The sequence below is a fragment of the Myotis yumanensis genome, unplaced genomic scaffold, assembly GCF_028538775.1.
Source record: "Myotis yumanensis isolate MYYU_CA2020_CCGP unplaced genomic scaffold, mMyoYum1.0.hap1 SCAF_14, whole genome shotgun sequence".
NCBI classification, from domain to species: Eukaryota; Metazoa; Chordata; class Mammalia; order Chiroptera; family Vespertilionidae; genus Myotis; species Myotis yumanensis.
In genome coordinates this window covers 34,386,942-34,410,628 of record NW_027223765.1, presented here as the reverse complement: position 1 = coordinate 34,410,628, position 23,687 = coordinate 34,386,942, and the positions used below count along the sequence as shown (strand labels likewise).

General features: G+C 41.7%; 1 protein-coding gene across 2 annotated transcripts in view; it reads left to right on the top strand.

Moving 5' to 3' along the window:
- Window positions 1-6,859: 6,859 nt before the first annotated feature.
- The window catches only part of SYN2 (synapsin II), a 153,095-nt gene continuing 136,267 nt past the window's right edge, over window positions 6,860-23,687 (top strand). The window contains exon 1 of one of the 2 annotated variants that reach the window (XM_070433616.1): window positions 6,860-7,395. In XM_070433616.1, the coding sequence (XP_070289717.1) occupies window positions 7,013-7,395 (383 nt within the window). In that variant the 5' untranslated portion in view covers window positions 6,860-7,012. The remainder of the gene's footprint in view (window positions 7,396-23,687) is intronic. The other variant, XM_070433617.1, reaches the window with a different exon arrangement.

Genomic DNA, 23,687 nt, shown 5'->3' with positions numbered 1-23,687 from the left:
TTCTATCTTCCAAGAAATGAGGGTGCTGGCAGAGAGCCTACTGCTAGCCTGCTTCAAATGGACCAGATGCTATTTTGGAGATGAGCAAAAACATTCTCTTGACACTGACAGTGTAGGGAGGAGAAGATTAAAACCAAGAAATAGGAATACTGATTCATTCCTGATCAGGAATAGGAGACAGGCAAGCCAGACAGGCGTCTTCAGGCTTCCAGGGGTTTCTAGCCCTGGCAGAATTTTGCAGATGTGCAGAGTGAAGGGGAGGGGATGGAGAGAGAGAGTCCAAGTGTTTGACCTTGGGACTATGACTATTTTTCTCCCATTCCTGGTGCTGGCTATTTTCAAGAGAAGAAATGGGGCCATCTGCTCAGAGCTGGCCCTGGCACTAAGGAAACTTTCTCTAGGGATAGATATGCAGGAAATCATACAATGTGGTGCTGGGATGGGTTAGAGGAAAGGTAGTTCTCAATGTACAGATATTTATTTACATTACAGAGTAATGCCATTAATTCCTTATACCATTTCACTAATAAAGAGGGATATCTTTTTCATTTCTTTGTAGCCCAAATCCTCAGATTCCCAGCAGAGATATGATAATTAATTGTCAAAATAAAATCTTCACATAGAATCTCATAGGTCCTGAGCCTATGAATCTCATTCTGACCTCTTCATTTTACATATGAAAAAATAGAGACTCAAAATAAAATTGACTTCAGACTATTACATAGATCTTAAGCTATTAGGTTGTAAACCAGGGATTCAAATATTTGTCTCCAAATCAGAACATATGTTTAATTATATTTCTTTCTTTAAAATAATTGCTATCACGCATATGTACCTACCACACTGTGGTGTACTATTTATACATGATCTCATTTAGTTTTCTTCAACAGCTCTGCAAAGAAAGATTAACCCACTTTGCAGATACATAAACTGAGTCTCATTAAAGCAATTGCATGAGATTGCCTTGTTTATAAATGGCTGAGGCAGAGGATTAACCCATATGGGTCTGATGCTAAACATCTAATTGGTCTAAAATCTGGGAGTGGCTGAGAAAGACTGGGGAGTCAGGGGCTGCCCACTGATTCTGTAAACACAAGAGCTCATTCACTGGCATCTTGTAAATATCTATTCCTACCACCTGAAGGTGCCTCCTTGAAGAGGAACTGTACCAGAGGTAGAGGGAGGGGGTTGCTTTGTGCACCAACTTGGTACAGAAAGCTCAGCCCTGTCCCTGGGTTAAGTCGAAAGCTAAATGGAAGGAGTGCTGTTTCATTTATTGGTGAAGCAGTGTGTGGATACTGCTGGAAAGCAATCTCTGATGAATCCTCTGAGTTCCCCAGGCAGGGGAAACCCACTCTGTGCTGTTCATGTGTGCATAACAGAAATGTTCCTCTATCACCATGGCAACAGCTTATACACGAGCATCCCGAAGAGGCCAGAGCTGCTCTGTGGGAAGCTGTGGTTCAAGTTGGGGTGGGAGTATGTGTTGGTATGGAGGAAGGGGTGTCTCATCAGCAATCTCCTTCTTGCTTGAGGCTAGCTTGTTCCTGGGGCAGGAATGTTTATACCTGATGCCAAGCATCCTGTGTCTGCAGGATTTGGGGCAAAGGGAGATGGCAGGGACACTGAGGAGAGTCCAGGAGGGCATATTATTTCTTCTATGGTTTCTTCTAATGGATGGCACCTTTCTAAGGGCCCTGCCCTTCTAGTCTAATGGGGAATCTCATGGACTTTGCATGCAACCAGAATTTTCCAGCTCTGCAACTTTTTAGTTCTAAGATCTCATGTTACTTGGAGTAACCTCTCTGTAGTCTAATTGCTTCATTGTTAAAAAGGAGATATTTAACACCTCCCTTATGAGAGAGTAAATGAGATAACGAATGGGCATGTAGTCAGCATCTAATCAGTTGCAGTTATTACTGTGTCCCCAGTACTGTCAGAGAAAAACAGACTTGTCAAGGGGACCAACTCAGATTCCTTTAAGTCAGGGGCAGACTTGGAATTAGAATTCATGCCACCTATGTCTCTCCTGAGCACTCCTGATTTTCTGTCTCTTCCTAAAACCATCTGTCAGCGCTCAGTGTTTGCTCTTCAGACTTGGCCCCTGTGTCACCTGGTTCAGCCTGGTGACATCAGGTGCTTATTTCCCTTCATGGGGCTCCGCCCAGCGAATCTTACAACACTAGACCTTGGGGATCACCCAGCTCAGCTCCCTCCCCCTCATTTTCCAGGCTAGGAAATGGAGATGTGGAGAGAGAAGTTAAGTGCCTTGTTCAAGGTCACCTAGCAAGTTAGAAGCCATTAGCTGAAAGTGGTTGCTGCATTTATTTTAGCAGGTATGACTAAGTCTGGGAGTAGCTGCGGAGGGTCGACCTCATATCTTCCATGGATTCTCCTGGGTGAGTAACATTGGATAAAGATGTGGGGGGGAAATCCTTTTTATGTATTTTAGTTGTGGTATTGGCAAGTTCTGTGATTCCCCTGGCATCAGAAATATTAATAGATAACATTTACCCAGTGCTTTACAGCTTATGAAATATATTTACATACTTCATCTTATTTAGTCTTCAAACTTGTCCTTTAAGGTCGTTATAAGAATTATCACCATTGCCCTAGCTGGTTTGACTCAGTGGATATAGTGTTGGCCTGAAGACTGAGGGGTCCTGGGTTTGATTCCTATCAAGGGCATGTGCCCAGGTTTCAGGCTCAATCCCCAGTAGAGGGTGTGCAGGAAGCAGCTGATCAATGGTTCTCTGTCATCGTTGATGTTTCCATCTCTCTCTCCCTCTCTCTTCCTCTCTGAAATCAATAAAAGTATATTTAAAAACAGAATTATCACCCTTCTTTTACAGATGAAGAAACTGAGGCTGAAAGTGATTTGTTCAAAGTTACCATGAGGCAAATTTAGAAGTTAAATTTATATTAGGGTAATTTCTAATTATAGCAAACTGGCCCAACTGCAGTGGCCACCTTTAGAGAATTTAAAGTTGAGGATATAGCTGTCCTCTATACCAGCGGTATAGACCACTGGTTGGCGACCACTGCAGTCTATACAGAGATTGAGGAGGAAAGCATCCACAGGGGCCAATTGTTAAGAAGGCCCAACTGAATGGAGATGGCAAACTTTCAATTCAACTGGGTTCTCCAAATGACAGGTAACAAGATGTATTAAAGGAAATAATGATAAAGCTTTCTCACTTTCCAAGTGTTCCCATATTATCTCATGAGAGGCCCAAGGCAGACCTATCCTCCCCTGTTTACATAAGAGGCCCAGTTGTGCCATCTAATGAAAATCTTCTGATCATATACAATTGATTAATGACCACGATGCCCATTTATAACAAAACTAGAGGCCCGATGCACGAAAATTCGTGCAAGAGTAGGCCTTCCTTCCCCCGGCTGCTGGCACTGGCTTCCCTCTGGCACCTGGGACCCAGGCTGGCTTCCCTCCGGCACCAGCTTCATCAGGAAGGACATCCAGAAGGACATCTGGTCTAATTAGCACATTACCCTTTTATTATTATAGATAGTCTGTTTTTCCATGATTAATATTCTTATTAAAACCTACCAGCCGGGCTGGTGTGGCTCAGTGGTTGAGCGTCAACCTATGAACCAGGAGGTCACAGTTCAATTCCTGGTCAGGGCACATGCCCAGCTTTTGGGCTTGATCCCCAGTAGAGGATGTGCAGGAGGCAGCTGATTAATGATTATCTCTCATCATTGATGCTTCTCTCTCTCTCTCTCTATGAAATCAATAAAATATATTAAGAAAAAACACCTACCAGAAAATAACAATAAATTAATGGAATATTTGAAAAGTGCTTTTTAATGGTCTTGTGGGCTTCCATTGTATCAATGAAGGAATTTATAGCTAAGCAGTTCTCTGAGAATATTCTGATGTAGCACCCAAGATTGGGATACTTACTATGTTTTGATGTTATATTAGGCTTTGTAGATCACTATGAAAGAAGTAGAAGACAGAATTTCTCACCATGAGGTGCTTGCTAACTACAAAGAAAGCTGGATAGACACTAACACATAAACACACACAAGTATAGCCTCTCTTACAAATAGTATTTGGGTGCATGGTACATTCAGGTGCTATTCTAAGGCTCAAGGAATATAGTGATAACACAGAGTAGATCTATACATTCTCATAACTTATCCAGTCCAGCTCCCCTGACTTTGATATTGTTATCTCCTCTGTCTGGGTTGCATTCTCCACCTTGTTCTGGTTATCTGAATTCCACCCATTTTACAAGGCTCTGGTCCTCCCTCCCCTGTGAAATCTTTTCTTACCCAGAAGATCTTCTCTTCTTCTGGCTCCTTTAACACTCACTGTCTGCTCCACTTTCTGATGACTCACAGACTGCTCTGCTACTGCTAGTTATATGTTCACATGTTTATGAGTTGTCTTCTTAAGGGCAGAGCTTGGGTTTTCTTCACCCTTGAATCTCCTTCACCTTCCAGTGGCTAGCATAATGCTTTGTACATATTAGGTGCTCAAAACATGTTTACTAAATGTTTGATTTTTAAATTTTATACATACATTGCAAGCTTAATGGTTAGGGCGAATTACGTAGTAAAATATTTAAAAAGATAGCCCAATGATCCAAAAAATAAAAATAAAAAATGGAAATGATAGTGTCTGAAGTTCCATCATTAGAGATTCATGCCTTTGGAAATGATTCTTCTGATTCTCTAAAAAATACTTCTAGGAAGACACTATGTTAAATTAAGTTTATTTCCTTAAGTTATTAGTGACTTATCAGTTTTATTCTCCAATAGACATGAGAACTGAGTTGGGTAAAAGTACAGTTTGATTTTCAAATAGCTGAGAATGTATTCAGTGTCAGGCAATCCTATCCTTGAAAAGCTTACATTTTGGTCACCAGAATATTATAATTTCTTCAGGGGCTATGAAAAAGCCAAGCAAAGGCGATAAAACTCTTAGCCCACCCTGTAAGATGGAGGGAAGGCTTACTGGCGGAGAGTCATCAACTAGCATTCCTCCAGGCTTCTCTGCCTGAGTGTTTCTCCACTTTTCTGCTGGAAAAGTCTTGCAGCTGCATTAACACTTAACTCAAATGTCACTTCCTTTGAGAAGCCACCCCTAAGCCTCACAAGCAGAATGAACCCCTCCCTTGTTGGTGCTCCTAAACCACTTTACCCAACTGTATTATTTGCCACGTCTTCTGGTGGCTAATTGTTCCTGTGTCTATCTTCTCCTCTCTCCTCTCGCCCACATAGTATGTAAACCCCACAGAGAAGGGCCTCTTTCCATTCCTATCAGTCTATCTGGCACATGGTAGATGGGAAGACCAGTGTATTATTATAGTTGCTTGGAGATCTCTCCGATGTCACTGGGTCTCTGGCTCAGAGCTGGACTGTGCATCTCCAGGCTCCAAGTTGAGGGTCAGTCAGGATGTAGGAAGCAAGAACTGCTTGCCAATACGTATTAGTGGCAAGCTGCTCATTGATTCCATTCAGCCCAATACTACATACTTACTGGGAACTTGTTCAAATAAGAATCCAGCCACCATTACTAGAATTCCTCCCGTGAGCCAGGTGCATTACATACATGACCTCATTTAGTCTGTGCAACAATTTTGAAAAGTTATTTCCTTTTATTATCAGCGGAGAAAAAGAGCCTCCAAGGGCTAATTTGCCCAGAGTGGTCTGAAAGTAAAGTGTAACTGTTGTGTCTTGTTCCACTACAACACAGGGATTAAGTATATCTCACTAGACTTGAAAACAAAGGTCCAGGGGTCACACCAGATTCAGGGAGTACACGTGGGAAAGTGGCAATCAGAGAGTCTTCATAGAGCTGGCCAGTGAGTGAACTGGGAAAATACAAGAGGAAAGAAAGATCTTGAAGAGACTACCTTCTTGGTACCTACATCCGATGCACCAATGCCTGTTAGGGAGGTGAGCACAGAAGGGATAGGGGAGCCCTAGCTATGCATTTGGGAGTCGTGTGTGTGTGTGTGTGTGTGTGTGTGTGTGTGTGTTTCTAGCCTTACACATGGTTTCCTCTCTGGTCAATGAGGAGGAGAGCGACGTACACGCTCTTAGGTGAGCCATTCGCAAGTGCAGCTGTCAGAACGGCCCCACACACATCCTACCAACACTGAGTGGAGAGCTTGTGTTCACCCTCCCCTCCCCAAAGTAGAGATGACCCTAGGACTTAGCTCCATCACCTTGGGGGTGGGGGTGGGGGATGTTTTTCTCCCCCCAGTATTGAGGAAGGGGGGGGGGAGCTCTTCTCCATCTCACCATAGGATGTGTGTGTGTGTACGTGTGTGAGTGGGGACAGATTATTCCTCATATGGGGGTCGGGGAGATGACACATGTTCTTTGCGAAAAGAGGTGGTTGTTTTCTTTCTCGTTACAGCGTGTGAGTGTGTGTGTGTGTGTGTGTGTGTGTGTGTACATGCGTGCACGCACCGGGAAATGGCTCCTTTCTCACCTTTAACATCTCTCTGCCCTCCGAAGAGAGTGGGGGTAGTTTCCTTCGCTTCCATCTCTAGTGGGACCCGGCTCTCTTCTCCCCGACCAGAAGGCGGTAGGGGCTCTGGGCTCCCTTTTTCCTGTTATTGGGGAGCAGAACTGGCTCCCACATCCTCCCCACAGAGCCACCACGATCAGGGGGCAGGAGGCCTGGCTCGCCCCAGCCTCCCAGTCCGCAGACCCGGGAGGCCCGCCGCAAGGTGCGGGTGCGGGTGCGGAGGCGGCGAGTCGGGGGCGGGGCCGGCTCTGCGGCGCGGGGCGGGGCGACTCGTGGCCCCGCCCCTCCCTGCGCTAAGCTTCGCGCCGCGGGGACCGCCCGGCCCAGTCTGTCTGCTGGGCTCGCGCGCCGCGCACCGCGCGTCTGCACCCTCGGCCGCCTCAGCCCCTCGGGCGCCTCAGCCCCGCCGCCGCCGCCGCCGCCGCCGCCGCCGCCGCCGCCTCAGGCTCGTCCTCCGCGCCGCTCGGTGCAGCCGACCCGCGCGCTCCCCGTCCCTTCAGCCAGATGATGAACTTCCTGCGGCGCCGGCTGTCGGACAGCAGCTTCGTCGCCAACCTGCCCAATGGCTACATGACCGACCTGCAGCGGCCCGAGCCCCAGCAGCCACCTCCGCCGCCCCCCGGCCCGGGCGCGGCCTCGGCCTCGTCGGCGCCCGCGGCCGCCTCTCCGGGCCCGGAGCGGAGGCCGCCGGCCCCCGCCCCGGCGCCGCAGCCCGCGCCTCCCGCGGCCTCGGCGCCGTCGATGGGCAGCAGCTTCTTCAGCTCGCTGTCCCAAGCCGTGAAGCAGACGGCCGCCTCGGCCGGCCTGGTGGACGCGCCCGCGCCCGCGCCCGCCGCCGCCCGGAAAGCCAAGGTGCTGCTGGTCGTCGACGAGCCGCACACCGACTGGTAGGTGTCGGGGAGCTCCCGGGGCCGCCAGGGCGATGGCCTCGGGGAGACGGTGCAGACCCATGCACAGGAGGGCGGAGGGGCCCCGGAGTCGGGCGAGGGGCGGAGGGCGGGGGGCGGGGGGCGGGGGTCGGCGGGGTGGGCGGCGGCCCGGGTCGCCTGGAAGGGTCCGCCCGGAGGTGAAAGGTTTCCCCGGTGGCCTCGGGTCCTCCCGCACACACCGGAGGGGCTGCTGCGTGCAACAGGGGGGAGTCTGAGAAACAGAGTTTGTGTTTGCGGGGCGGGTGGCGGGGACGGGCGTTTCAGCCCAGGCGCGGACTGGAGGACATGGTTCCACATCGCGAAGGGATGCTTCAACCAAAAAAAAAAAAAAAAAAAAAAAAGAAAAGAAAAGAAATAAAAGGTTGTACTTTATGAGGCACGAGTGACTTGGGGAAGGAACTGGGAATTTTTCGGGGAGGAGGAGAGGCTGGTTTTCACCTGGCCCGTGGGGGGCTGGTGTCAATATTGACATCGCGATGGAGCCAATCACAGACGCGGGAGCCCAGGTGTAGCGGGCTGGCTCCCGGCAGCGCAGCTGCAGGCCGCTCAGGAACCGTGTCATGTTTGTATTTTGCGCAGCAGGAAGGGGATTTGTGGATTTTTTTTTTTTGGTTTTGGTATGTGTGTGGGGAATGGAAGTGATGGTGTGTTGTTTTTTTGTTTATTTGTTTGTTTTTGTTTTTGTTTTCCTGCTAGAAAGATGGTGACCGTGGCAAAATATTCTGGATCATTAAAGGGCTGCAAATCAAGAGATCTGCTTTAATGCAGCAGACAAGGGACTTCAAGAATTATTATCATTATCATTATCATCATTATTATTATTAAGGGATATTCCAACTTAGAATGGGAAGGCTGGGGCTGGGGGTGGGGGAAATGTTACCTCTAGTTGATAAAAGCAGGAATGAGATCCAGTTAAGACCAATCAATGAAAAGCGGTTCTATTTTCTGTGGCAGGAAGTTGACCCAGGGGATAATGGTTGGGGTGGGAGGTGATGGTGGAATTGCCTGGGGAAAGGCTTGAAGAAGTGAAGAAGCCAGAAATCTGGGTTGCTTTTTTTCTGGAATGTGGAAAGGTGTGTGTGTGTGTGTGTGTGTGTGTGTGTGTTTGTTTTTCTTTCTCACAGGAGTTGAGGTTGGAGACTGGACCTGAGTGTTTCCTCCCCAGAGGCAGGCACAGAGGGACTGCAGCGCTGTTTATCTCCATCTTCTCTTTTGGCTGCTCCACTGCGTTTATTTCTCTATCGCTTTCTCACTGGGTGACCCGGAGGGAGGGAGGGAGGGTGGGTGTGGGAGGGAGATGCAGATGTGGAGGTGCCCTCCTGCTGGCCCCTCATATGATCATTCTGAATAGTCATTTAGGTCACTTGTGTCCTTGGCCTTTTCTCAAGACAGGGGAGTAGAAAAATCTGAAGGGACCGCAAGAGTATAAATGATGGTGCCACTGACAGCCGCCTAGGAGGATTACTCTAACTCAGTTTAAATCAACAAGTGGTTATTAGTGGGGAGGGAAGGTAATAAGCTTCACTGAGCATCCGTTATATGCCAAACCCTGTGCTAGGTGCTCTAATACACATCGCATTGAATTCTCACCACCAGCTGAGGCTTAGCAAAACCAAGCAATGTGTTTGCAGTCATATAGCCAGCGAATGATAGAATCAGGATTTGAATTTAGGCCCATTTGACTCCACTGTTGCCACTGCACTGCTTCACTGTTGCTTCATTGTTATTATGTTATTAGCAATATTAATAATAGGCTCCCTCTAGGGGCCAGGCAGTGTAGGGGCCTCCCCGAGAACTCTTTAGGAGACACAACGGAAGCATGAAGCAGTTAACAAAAAGGAATCTAGAATTATTAAGACATTCAGTGAATGGAGTTATTGGAGAAAGTGTCACAAAAGAGGAGTTTTGAAGAAAGGCCAGGTAAAGGAGGGGAGAAATGGGAATGACATTGGTGCTTCATTTTTCTATGCAAGAATCTGATCCTCCTGCACCTTACCCAGTTGAAGGCGTTTGTTTGGGATTTGATGTACCAGTTAGGTACCCGCAGGTAGAAAGGTACTCATTTGTACGGGTATGATGAGGCTGCTGTGGCTTTGCGTTTAGCTCTAATAGTGTCAAGGGGCTTGAAATTGGAAACTTTGCTTGGCTATGATTATTCTTTAGAAAGATTGCCTGGCATGAACCAGAGAATTTGCCTTGCCCTGCAGACCGGACTTCTGAGGGAAATAATGGAAGCCACTTTCCTATGGGCTGACTCCCAACTGTTTACTGATTTTCTCTGAAGTAATAACATTGATTTATTAAAACTCATAAACCCAGTTTAAGTCTGGTGCTTGACAGCAGTTTTCTGCTTGTGTTTCTGTGCTTCATAGCAATCCTCAGAATTGCTGTTTGTCTTCTAACATGTCTAAATTAAAAACCACACAAACGTCTTGGTTAAATACTGATGAATGGTTTTATTGAAAGGTCTTTGACTTAAGGAGCAGGTGCCTGCTTATGACAAGCACAGTGACTTAAAGGTGCTTTTTTCTGTAAAGGCTGGTTTTAGTAAACTAGTCTCATAGTTTAAACTCCTAGATATTATGCAATGAGCAGGTGTCATTATATGCCCAATATTATTTTCCTGGTGCTTGAATAGGAAGTCAGAGTGTAGCTCTCAGTAGAATTTAAGCATATTGGTCCCATCTGAATATAGAATGCTAAAACAAAGAGGGTTTTTAACAAGCATTTGAATAATTGGAGATTTAAAAGAAGAGGTTAAAATAGGCAGTCTCTCAGAACAGCCTTAATGCACAGCAGATTCCTTTGAATTTCTGTCAGTGTAATTGTGGGCAGTGGAATTTAGAGACCTTACCACCGACCAAGTTGATGGGGAAATTGGAGGTGTTTCTCTTTTTCTCCCTCTTTTGCTTGAACTATGTTTTTATTGGTTGCGTAAGATCTTAGATTAATTGCGCACTAAAGGATTATTGCAAAATGTATCTGTTTCACTAAAAAATGAAATAAAACTCGTTATGTACCTTACTAGTAATTATTATTATATTTTAATATATTTTTATTGATTTCAGAGAGGAAGGAAGAGGAAGAGAGAGATAGAAACAATGGTGAGAGAGAATCATTGATCGGCTGCCTCCTCTATGCCCCATGCTGGAGATTGAGCCTGAAACCTGGCCTGTGCCCTGACCAGGAATCCACCGTGACCTCCTCATTCATAGGTTGAAGCTCAACCACTGAGCCATGCTCACAGGACAATAGTGGTTATTATTAGTGGTTGATATATATGTAAACCACTAATTGTATATGTGCATGTGTGAATGTCTGTGTATTTTTTCAGGATATGTGTGTGTGTATACTATATCAGGATTATATATATATGTGTGTTATGTCTATATATATCCTGAATATGTATCTTCTTTTAAGGCTCACACATAAATTTGAAGTACAGTTAAGACTGCATTTTAATAAATGATCTTGTGCTTAAACAAGGAACAGGTATCCATTTGTATATGTTGGTGGTTGTTTTTCTTCCTGTGTTTTACACTTTCACTGGTGAAGAGGTAAGTTTTCCCTCAGATTCTCTCCTGCCCCATCTTCTAGTGATTCCAATCCCAGTAATCATGTGAATTCTTTCCTCCTGGCATGTCTCAGTGTTTGCTTTGAAAATCAGTACAACACAGGCATCCTAAAACTTACCTAGATTACCTAGAGACTGCAGATAGACAAATCCACAGATGTTTGTTGAGCACCTTCTCTGTAAAGGGTATATATGCTAAGAAAAATGAGAGAGGCATTGTATCTGTTTACTAAGATCTTTCTGTCCATTTGTGTAGATAAAATGAATATATGTTTTAAAAACTTGCTAAAAACTACCCCTTGTGCCCTAGCTGGTTTGGCTCAGTGGATAGAGTGTCGGCCTGTGGACTGAAGGGTCCTGGTTTGATTCCAGTCAAGGGCACATACCCAGGTTGTGGGCTTGATCCCCCGTGTGGGGCATGCAGGAGGCAGCTGATTAATGATTCTCTCTCTTCATTGATGTTTCTATCTCTCTCTACCTCTTCCTTCCTCTCTGAAACCAATAATAAACACACACACACACACACACACACACACACAAAACTATCCCTTGTATCCATAATTCATAGTATGGTCCTTGGATCAACTGCATTGGCAGCAACCAGGAACAACTACTATATTCCAGATGTTTTACCATATCCCAGATATTACAAATATCATTTAATCTATATCACAGCAATGTAGTACTATGGAAATTTAAAAGAGTGAGAAATGGATATGGTCTAGAGTGGGAAGGGAATGCTTAATGAAAGCAGTGTGCTTTGAATGGAGCCTTGAAGAATTTGAATCAAAAGAGATAGGTGTGGCTCAGTCCAAACAGTGGGTAGTAAAAGGAAAGTACAGTGGCAAGAAAGAAGGGAAACAACAAAGGAACTGGATTGATGGATTAGCTAGGCAGCAGCTATTATTTTTTTAAAACCGTTTTTTATTTCAGAGAGGAAGGGAAAGGGAGAGATACAAACATCAATGATGAGAGAGAATCATTGATTGGCTGCCTCCTGCCTCCCATATTGGGGATTGAGCCCGTAACCAGGGCACATGCCCTGGAATTGAACTGTGACCTCCTGATTCATAGGTCGACGCTCAACCACTGAGCCATGCAGGCAGAGCAGCAGCTGTTTCTATTCAGACTTGGCATTTCATTAAGAATAGGGGACATTAATATTCTGTCCAGTTTTGTTCAGTGATTAGAGTGTCGGCCCGCAGATCAAAGAGTTGAAAGTTCAATTCCCCGTCAAGGGCACATATCTGGATTGCAGGTTCAATCCTTGGCCCCAGTTGAGGGCCCGTGCTGGAGGCAACCAATTGATGTTTCTCTCTCTCTGTCCCTCCCTCCCTTCCACTCTTTCTAAAAACCAGTGGAAAAAAAATATCCTCAGGTGAGGATTAACACAAAAAGGGGGAAAAAAAGAATAGGGGAATTTGAAGTGCAGGGGTCTGGGTCTGGACCAGTGCTTGTGAGTGGCTCTAGACAAATATTTGAATTGAAGGCTGGGGGAAAGCTCAAGTGAAGTTTGAGGCTTCTCTCTGCTAAATATTTTATTTATGTGTTCTGTTTCTGATTAATACAAACATAGTAATTCCATAGAATTTCATTGTTCATAGCAGCATTATTAGAGCTGGAAGATCATCTGGATTACTTTATAAATGGGGGGAAATCTTGATCTAAAGAAGGAAAGCGACTTGTTCAAAGATTACTCAACTAGTTGATGACAGAACTAGAATCTAGAACTTCAATTTCTATACTAAGCCTTTTTTCCTTCTTTACCATGTTATAGTACCCCTCTATTTTACCATCTTTATACCTTCCTAACCTTTTTCTTTCTCTCTTTCTGATTCTCTGAAGGACCGATAGGGACTTTTGATCTTATTATAGCATTTGAATTCAAAGGAATCTGAACCATCATCTAGCCCAGAGAAATGGGATGATTTGCCCAAAGTCAAATAAGAAGTTAGTGAGAGAATGGAGACTAGAACTCACATCTTGCGACTCCAACTCAAGTTTCTTTCTACTTTTAAGTCACTCTGAGTAGATCCCTCAAATTTAATACTTTTTTTCCCCTTAAAAATCTGTTTGTGTCTGTTTCTTTTAAAGACTTGTTGTGGAATTGCTGGTAAATGCTTAAAAAGAACCACATGAGCATATCACACTGTATCTATACCAGCAATTTCACTGTTTTATTTGTGTTATTGATATTTCAGCAAAGGTCATTATAAAATGGTTGAAGGAGACTCTCAGAGAGCTAGTCATCAAAATCCAACAATATTCTTAAGTTAATGGGATTGTGCTACAATGATGACCTTCGTTTCAGGGGCCCATTTTTATCTTAGTATCCCCGTCTACCTAAGATTGCTTATTGTCTTTTTGTATCCACGTTCAGATTTGCAGTAACATTAGGCTTGTCAATATCTTTTTAAATTTTTTATTTATTTATTAAACTGACTGAGGTGACATTGGCCAACATGAACATATAGGTTTCAGGTGTGGGTTTCTATATTACAAGATCTGCATACTGTGTGCCCACCACCCAAAGTCAAATCTTCTCCTGTCACCATATATTAGGATCCCCTTCTTCCCCCACCCCCTTCCCTTTGGCAACCACCACACTGCTGTTTGTGTTCATGAGTTCTTCAGTTTTATATTCTATATATGAGTGAAATCATATAATTCTTAGCTTTTTCTGACTGACTTATTTCACTTAGCATAATGTTTTCAAGGTCCATCCATGTCGTTGGAAATAGCACTATTTCATCCTTTCTTATGGCTGAGTAGTACTCCATTGTGTTTATGTACCACATCTTCTTTATGCAGTCTTCTATTGCAGGACACTTTGGTTGTTTCCATGTCTTGGCCACCGTGAATAATGCTGCAATGAACATAGGGGTGCATGTATCTTTTATTTTTTGGTTAATATTTTGCCCATTGATTTTTAGACAGAGTGGAAGGGAGGGGAAGAGATACAGAGAGAGAAACATCGATGTGAGAGAGATGCATCGATTGGTTGCCTTCCGCACAGGGATTGAGCCTGCATCCGAGGTATGTGCCCTTGGCTGGAATCGAACCTGGGACCCTTTGGTCTGAGGGCCAACACTCTAGCCACTGAGCCAAACCAGCTAGGATGGGGTGCATATCTTTGTGAATAGGCTTGTCAGTATTTTGCTGAGCAATATGTAATGGAGGCCTAAATAGGAAGTTTTCCAGAATTGCATACCTTCCCCTCAAATTTACAAAACAATTTAACTGGAATATGATTCAGTGCAATTGATCATCTAACATAAGCCAGGTGCTTATGTTAGATACAAGGATAAGTTGGGCATAGACCTTGTCTACTGGGATCTTTGAGTCCATTAGGGGCCTTTTTCAGTTCAGTAGGTTTCTTTCTCACTGGACTCAGTTTTTGAACCCAGGTAGTTCAGCCCCAACTCTGTGTCTTAACCACCATTCCTTTCTTTAATGACACAGACACTTGTTTGATCTTGGGCAATTTCTTGTTTTCTCTTAATTGCAGTTTCTTTATAAAAAGGAGATAAAATATCTCAAAGGGTTCTTATGAGAATCAATTGAAATAAATGTCTAACCTGGTGACTGGCACATGAGAAATGTACAATAAGTGTTCCATTATGACAAGCAGATTTTCATAGCAGCTGTAAGACAAGTTTACCATAAGAATATTTATAGGAACTTCAAGTAAAATAGTAGACAGGTTTCCATGACACTAAAAATAGCACAAACCTAGATGAATATTCCTTAATTTTGGATGGGGTAGTTTGTTGCACATAGTTTAGGAAACACTGATAACTAGTGTTTTGAAACCGTCTCTGAGGAAGATGTTTTGCAGTGGCTTATTTGTAGAAACTTGATACTTTGAGCACTATCACATCCATTGTTTTATTTAATCCTCCACACAGTAGTATTTGTGGAGCAGTAATTAATGTTATTCTCATTTTACATATGAAGGAATTAAGATCCAGGGAGGGTGTGATGGTTACCCAAGCTCACAAAGCCAGGGAGTGGTAAGAGTCAGGATTAGAACTTAGTTAGGTCTTTGACTTGGGAGCTTGTGTATTTTTCTGTGGGCTTCCTAGATATAGTTGCAAGTGCCATAGAACTAGGTGATTAGCTAATCTAGTTGGAAACTTGTATTAAGTGGGCAAGAATATCAGTTCTTCCAGGCATGTATCAAACTTCTTTGTTTTCCAAAGGTATTTGGCTTAATGAGTTCCTTTTAGTGCTACTTTGTATCAGGAACTGATGACACAAAAAGTCAGGGAACAGTGCCATGAAAGGTGGTGACAAGAAGGTTGGTTGGTACTGGAATTTATCTTATCTGGAGAGAATGGAGCTAAAAGGCCTCAAGAAGCATCATGATGCTCTGGAAAGCATAGGAGATTTAGAGTCAGATGATCTGGATTTAATTCAGTCCATAGCTAGTTGCTATTTTTCTCTTAATCTTGATTTCCTCATCCTTAAAATTGGAGAAATAATACCTGCCCAACTTTCTTCATAGGATTGTTGTGAGGTCAGATTGCAAACCATAACACACAAGATTTAAATATATATGGACTAAATATATATAGATATGAGGGAGAATTCCCTACTTAATTTCTTTTTAAGTATTGATATAGGCAATTTTTCTAGTTTTTCTAGAATTTAGGAGAGAAGATAGTTTTTCCCTAGTAACAGGGCTGCTAATTTTAGTCAGAACTGTGGATGTGGTGAAGTTGAGTGTTTTTACTTTTCTGTGCCTTCTTTCATGACTGATACCTCTCATTCTGTTCTATGGACATATGTCCTATATCCTAGGACTCATTTCAGAGGTGGACATATTTTCTGAAACAAAATTGAGACACACAGTCTTATTTTTCAGTGCAAGAAATAGTCTGGGAGATTTTTACATACTGAAACATGGGTATTTCTGGGAAATTTTGGTAGTTGGAGACAATAAGACTGAAAACTTGGAATCAGGAGGTTCTTGAGAGTTGTAGGCCAAATTGTAGATGGCATCCCTATTTCTTAGAATTTAGTTTTTAGCAATCTAAGTTAATTTTAGCTCAACTATGAGTTATTAATGGTTATTGGTAATCCCTTTTCAGGTTTTTATGTTTTCATAGGAGGTGGAAAATAGAAAAACTTCTCTAACCCTAAGTAATGAATAGTGAAATTTCAGCACTAAGATTGGGGAAAAAGGAGAATCATTCTTTTTTACCACCTGCCTATATGAAAAGTGTATTCTGTTTTTTTTGTGTGTATGTGTGTGTGTGTGTTTTTTAATCCTCACCCGAGGATATTTTTACATTGTTTTTTTTTTTTCGAGAGAGTAGTAGAGAGAGGAAAAGACAGAGAGAGATATCAATGTGAGAGAAACACTTCGATTAGTTGCCTCCTGCACACTCTCTGACCAGGCCCCTGGCTGGGGAGGAGCCTGAAACCCAACCAAGGTACATGCCCTTGACTGAAATCGAACCTGGGACTCTGGTTTGCTGGCCGATGTTCTAATCACTGAGCCAAACTGGCTAGGGCAAAAGTCTGCACTTTGAATGAATAAATTAGTTGATTAAGCAAAGTGGGATGAGACCGATTTTCCTTTAGTCTCCAGATGAAAATGCATGACCCTTGAATGAAATTGTAGCATTTGTGATTCTGTAATAAGGCCATATATTTAAGTAAAACTTAATAATTTGTTATATACTTTGACTTGCATGTATCTTTTTATTTAATTATTACCTTAACCTTGTCAGTTAAGTTGGTATAATTTTCTGTTTTGATTAGGAAACAGGAAACCAAGAAAACCAAGGCACAGTGAGACTGTGATTTGCTTAAAGTTATAACATAAAATAGGTAGAGCTGCATGTAAAATCTAGATTCTTCTCTCTCTACACTTTTATCCTTACTCAGTGTCCCTTTTCTTCATGCAGCTAAATGTCTTTCAAAGCTTACATTAGTCAATTATGATACTTTTACTTAAAAGCACCAAAGATGGCTAAAAAATTGCTTAAGCTGAAAAGAGCCTGTATGGCCTGTGACAGGTGCTGCGTAGGTTGGTTGAAAAATAACTTCAAGGTTGTCTCTTTTTCCTATGTGTTTTTGTTAATGCTTATAATACTTTCATGACTTAGAGTCCTTCTGGTGCCTCTGGTATATTTCAGACTGAATTGAAGTTGTCAAGAAAGGAGATTTTCACTCTAGAGCTCAATTCCTTTAAAGCTCCTTATTTTCCCTCGCACCTGGAAATTTATTTCTTAGCCAGAGCTCAGGGTAGTTTCAGACTTAAGTTCCTACTAAGAGATGTTTCCTGCTGACCTACTTTCTCTCTCTCTCTCTCTTTCTCTCTCTCTCTCTCTTTCTTTCTCTCTCTCTCTCTCTCTCTCTCTCTCTCTCTCTCTCTCTCTCTCTCCATATAGCCAGCCTCTCTCCCTACACCCTACATTTCCTTTACTTCCAGCTGTAGTTATATGGAAGGTTCTGAAAGTCAAAAGGTAATGAGTTTGGGGTTGGAAAAGGATGCGAAGCTCTTGTCCTTTCTAACTCCATGTGTTCCTGAAAATCCTGGGAGTGCCCTGCTGCTATGCCTAGTTCCCAGGACCCTGTGCTATTTCTTCAGATTGTTTAGGACAGTGGTTCTCAACCTTCCTAATGCCGCGACCCTTTAATACAGTTCCTCATGTTGTGGTGACCCCCAACCATAAAATTATTTTCGTTGCTACTTCATAACTGTAATTTTGCTACTGTTATGAATCGTAATGTAAATATCTGATATGCAGGATGTATTTTTTCATTGTTACAAATTGAACATAATTAAAGCATAGTGATTAATCACAAAAACAATATGTAATTATGTATTCAATATGTGTTTTTCGATGGTCTTAGGCGATCCCTGTGAAAGGGTCGTTCGACCCCCAAAGGGGTTGCGACTCACAGGTTGAGAACCGCTGGTTTAGGAGCTAAGATCTGGGCAGTGGCCTTCTGGGAAGAAAGACTTCCCAGAAACATTTTAATGGGTTGATTTGTTTTCCCCCCCACAGTTAAAGCTTAGAAACTGGCACCTAGAGGTCAACATTTTGTTTTTAATGGTTCACATCCCCTCCTTTTCTTAGGGGTTATTCATTTATTTTGAGGTTTCCCACATATTTCATTTGTTCTTTCATGAATTATTCAATAGGAACTGGTGCTATAACCTTCAGAACAGGGGACTTTGCTCTGTCTTAACAAAGTATATAGTTTAGTTGGAAAGGTAGGTAATTAAACAAGCAATGTAATAAAGTGTGATTTATTGTTATAGTAACATGATTAAAGGAAGTTTTAAATAGAGCATGTTTCTCTCATAATTTTACCATAGCAATAAAGCAACTGCTTTCACATTTTTCTATATTTTCTTCCAATATTTGTCCATATGCAAACATATTTTTACATAATTGTGATTGTTGTCTAGCTATAATTTCATGTTGTTTTTCCACTTTTAAATAATTTTTACATATTGTTACATAGTCTAATAATTATATTTTTCATAGCTGTTGTACCATGATTTATTCAATTATATTTCTATTAGAGAACTTATGTTGACTTCCAATTTTTACCATTATTAACATAGTAAAACCATAGGCATTCTCAATTTTCAGGAAAGGAACTACTTGATCAAAGATCATGATGTTAGGTAGCTTTTGATAGATATTGCTACTGGTATACTGCTTTCTATAAAAGGGATTTCCAATTTGAAGTTTATCAACCATTTTCACCTCACTTTCCAGCACACAGTATTAGTATCTTTTTAAGTGTTAATATATAGATATAAAAGCTGTATTTAATTATTTTAATATATATTTCTATTAGTTCAGGTAAGGCTGAATGTTTTCCCTAACGTTTGTTTATAAATATGTTATGTGAAAAAATTGCCTTGTCTTTTGGCAATTTACTTGCTGATTTGCTTACATGGAAACTACAGTTTGTCAATGAGGTGTTTCCCTCCCTCCCTCCCTCCCTCCCTCCCTCCCTCCCTCCCTCCCTCCCTCCTTCCCTCTCTTCCTTCCTTCCTTCCTTCCTTCCTTCCTTCCTTCCTTCCTTCCTTCCTTCCTTCCATCTGTCTTCCTTCCTATTTGTCTTCCTTTCCCTCTCCCCTCTCCCCTCTCCCCTCTCCCTTCTCCCCTCTTCCTTCTCCCTCTCCCCCTCTCCATTACCTCTTCTTCCTTTTCTTTTCCCCTTTCCCTTCTCTCTTCCCCTTCCCCCTCTTAATCCGGCATCTCCCCCTACCCTGTTCCCTCCCTGTCTCCCCATTGAATCTCTTAGCAGCTGGTCATTAAGACTGTCTCAAGGTAGATATTATACTGACACATCCTCTGCTCCAGCTGGCAGGCTGACGGAAGAAGCTCCCATAGAATTTTTAAGGCTAGCCAAGCCTCTAATTCTCTCTCATCAGTTTTCTTATAGCTCCCCCACTTCCCCACCCCCAAGAGTAGGAAGGCAGAAGACCTAGATCCTAGCCCTAATACTAAATTGTTGTATGCTCTTGAAAACCACATGTATCTTCTCTTGACTGAGGTTTTCTAATTTATAAAAAGGGGAGGGGGGGTTGGATTGGGACTTGTGCCATGGGCCATCCTCAGGGCCAACTGTGGGAAGATCCAAGTCAGAGATAACTTTGGATCCTCTCTATATATTATGACCACCAGAGCAACTCTGATTTTATTTCTTGTATACCTATTGAGCTTCTTTCTGAGATTTTAGTTAAAGCAAAGGATTATATGACAAATATAAACTTGAAATCCACTAGAGTAGACAGTCTCTACTAATTGAAAGTGTCACTATCCTTTGACCACCATGAGGCAAGAGAAGGGGTATAATTTTACCCCTAGGATAGGGAGTTGGAAAGGGTTAAACAAAGAGGAGACATCTGAGCTGGACTTGAAGGATAGAAGTTCACTAGGTGAATTAGGAGATTAGGGGGAATAAGGCATTTCAGGTAGAGGAATGAAGCAAAAAGACATAAAAGACATTGCTATTTTGGAAATACTGTATTCATTGTGCAGATATTTTGTATTATGAAAGGAGAATGAAGCATGCTAGGAGATGAGGTTGGGAGGGTCACTGGACTACTTTGTAAAGGGATTTGAATGCTACAGTGATCAGGACTAATGAAGAATTGGAAATACCATTTGAATTAGTACTGCTTAATAAATTTTGTGTTCCTTTAGACTCAGGACCCCTGATCCAAACAGCAATATTAATTAATTAATTAATTTTCCTTTTAATTCTAATCTACAGAGTTCTTTATTATTATGAACTATTTCAAACACTTAGAACTATACCAAAAATAATATAAAAATACTTGTATACTAACACACAGGTCTAACAGAAATTAACATGTTGCCATGTGTGCTTTAAATCTCTCCAAATATAACCATTAACTCTCAGTTGGTGTACATAAGGTATATATATCACACACAGAAATATTTAGATGCTAGCAATGGCAATTGTGGTGCTCACACACTCAGAACTATTTTTGATTAGGGAGAGCCTTGGTTACCTGTAGTCTACATTAATTTCTTCTTAATTGGCTCAGTTTTGGGTATATGTGTAAATGCCAGTGTAAAACAAAAGAGCAGGGACAGGGGCAGGGGGGAGGCTCTGATGATAGGCAGCAAGTTTCCACCCTGTAATAGACTCAGTTATGTCCTTACCATTTAAACTCATTATCAGTGGTGGAAGTGGTGAGATTGTAATTTTACCTCCTGTGTAAAAAATTAGAGTCAGCTTTGTGGCTCAGGCTTCCCAGCTCGTCTCCATGACAGATCTCCGCATTCTTTCCCAGAAACATATGTTTATTTGTAATGAATTCCATTTGTGGTCATTGGAACAGTGTGCCTTTTCATTCTTTTGTCATATGCCCGTCTCCCTGCCTAGAGATCCTCAGAGACTAACATAATGACCCTGTGAATCGCAATAGGTTGGGAGTCAGGTTCCCAATTAAAATGCCCATTTGCACCCTTTTTATCATTTGTGCCCTTGAGATGTCCCTAGATGTCATGAATCCTCTCCTGGTTGAGGACAGGTTTCAGGTTGGGGCATAATACCTGCCCAGTTGGGGATAATATCAACTTCATCTATTTTACAAAACAGGGAGAAGGAGTGAACTGGCATTAATAGAAAAGTTACTTTGACCATTATCTCATTGAATTCTTACACTTCCAAAGAGATATTATTGCCATATTACATATGAGCAGATGGTTAAGTAACTTCCCCAAAGTTACATACAGCTAAAAAGTCAAAATGAGGATTTGAATTTTTCTGTCTGAATTCAAAATCCATGTTTTTCCCCCTTCATGATTCTGACAGAGTAGTTGTGCTATTTGAGTCATAGCAACTTTGTAGTTCAAGGGAAAAAAGGTTAGGGAGAGGACTTTAGGCGGTAAGGTCAGAAAAGAGGTTTTAGAGAATCAACGCTTGATCAGAAGAATAACCTTCATAAAGTATGCAGAATAAAGAGTTATAAGTAATTTTAGTACTTACCTCACTTTGGAAATGGAAACATTATGCTGTGGGCAATGGTGAGTTTAGATAGTTTCCAGGTGTGAGATTGATATGAAATGTAGGTTGGGCTTTTTTTTTTTTTTTAAAGGATATATAATTTGCATACCATAAAAATCACCTTTTTAAAGTGTACAATTCATTGGTGCTAGTATATTCACAAGGTTGTATAACCATCACCACTAGCTATCTAATTACAGAACATCTACATCACTCCATAAAGAAACTCCATACCCGTTAGCAGTCATTCTCTATGTCTCCTTTCTCCAGTCCTAGGCAACCAGTTATTTACTTTTTGTTTATGGATTTGCCTATTATAGACATTTCATGTAAATGAAATTATACAACTTATGACCTTTTTTCCTATGTCTGGCTTCTTTCACTTAGCATAATGTTTTCAAGGTTTATCCACATTGTAGAATATATTAATACTTAGTTCCTTTCTTTGAAATTTTATGCCTTTATTCCTTTTGATTTTTAATCTTCACCCGAGGATATTTTTCCCATTGATTTCTAGAGAGACAAGGAAGGGAGTGGGGGAGAGAAACATCAACATGAGAGAGACATATCAGCTGGCTGCCTCCCGCATGTGCCCCTACCAGGATTGAGGACCCTGCAACTGAGATAAGTGCCCTTGACCAGAAATCCAACCCACGAACCTTCGGTCCACAGGCCGACACTCCAACCACTGAGCAAACTGGCCGGGGCCCTTTATTCCTTTTTATATAATATTCTAGTGTATGGATGAACCACCTTTTATTTATCCATTCATCAGTTGATGGACATGTGGGTTGTTTCCACTTCTGTGCTATTATGCATAATGCTGCTATGAACATTTGTGTACAAGTAGTTATGTGAACATATGTTTTCAGTTCTCTTAGGTATATATCTGGTGGAATTGCTGGGTTCTATAGTAATTCTGTGTTTAACTTTTTAAGGAACTGCCAAATTATTTTCCAATATGACTGCACCATTTTAAATTCCCAGCAGGAAGGAAAGATAATTCTACTTTATTCATATCCTTGGCAACACTTGTTATTGTCCTTTTAAAAAAAAGTATAGCCATCATAGTATGTGTGAAGTGGTATCTCATTATAGTTTTGATTTGCATATGCCTTCTGATTAATGATGCTGAGCATATTTTCATGTACTTATTGACTATTTGTATATCTTTTTTATAGAAATGTGTATTTAAACCCTTTCCCATTTCTGAATTGGGTTGGTTAAATTGGGTCTTTTTGTTGTTGAGTTGCAAATATTTTCTTTTCAGTGAAATGTTTTTTACTTTTATTCCTTTTAAAATTTCAAATTTATTTCAATATCTGCTTTCACTTTTAAATTAAAGCTGTTGGACAATTTCTGTAATTTAAAATTCATTATTAGAAATGAGGAAAATGTTAAGCTATTAAATACTGACTGCAAGTAAAATGATCAGACCATGCATTTATAAAAGCCATGTTTCATAGTAAAGAGTTCCAGTTATATTACTTAACTAAAAGAAATATCCTTTAGCTTTTTATTTCTAATTATAACACATTCTCATTTTGACATAATTTATCTTTTTCACCCAATTACTACTGTGTTGCACAAAGTTTTCCCAAATGTTAAGCCTTTCTTTTCCACTTATGAAATATTATTTACTCTTAAGAGTTCCTTAAAAGAAATTTGAAATTTTAATTTTCACCACAAACTTGTTTGATCAAAAAGTATAGGACATGAGTTAAAACAAAGAATGGAATAAAAAATGGTATCTGTATAATCAGCAAATTATCACATAAGACATTTTAACCCCTTCACATTTCTACTTAGCACAGATAAGAATAAACTGGTTCCAAAGTACCAGTTTGGCATTTTTACTGCAAGCTTTTTCTTTTTTTTTTTTTAATATATTTTATTGATTTTTTACAGAGAGGAAGGGAGAGAGATAGAGAGTTAGAAACATCGATGAGAGAGAAACATCGACCAGCTGCCTCCTGCACATCTCCTACTGGGGATGTGCCCGCAACCCAGGTACATGCCCTTGACCGGAATCGAACCTGGGACCTTTCAGTCCGCAGGCCGACGCTCTATCCACTGAGCCAAACCGGTTTCGGCTACTGCAAGCTTTAAAATCATAGCGTTACTCTACTCAACAAGTAATCTCTAAGTAAATGGCCGT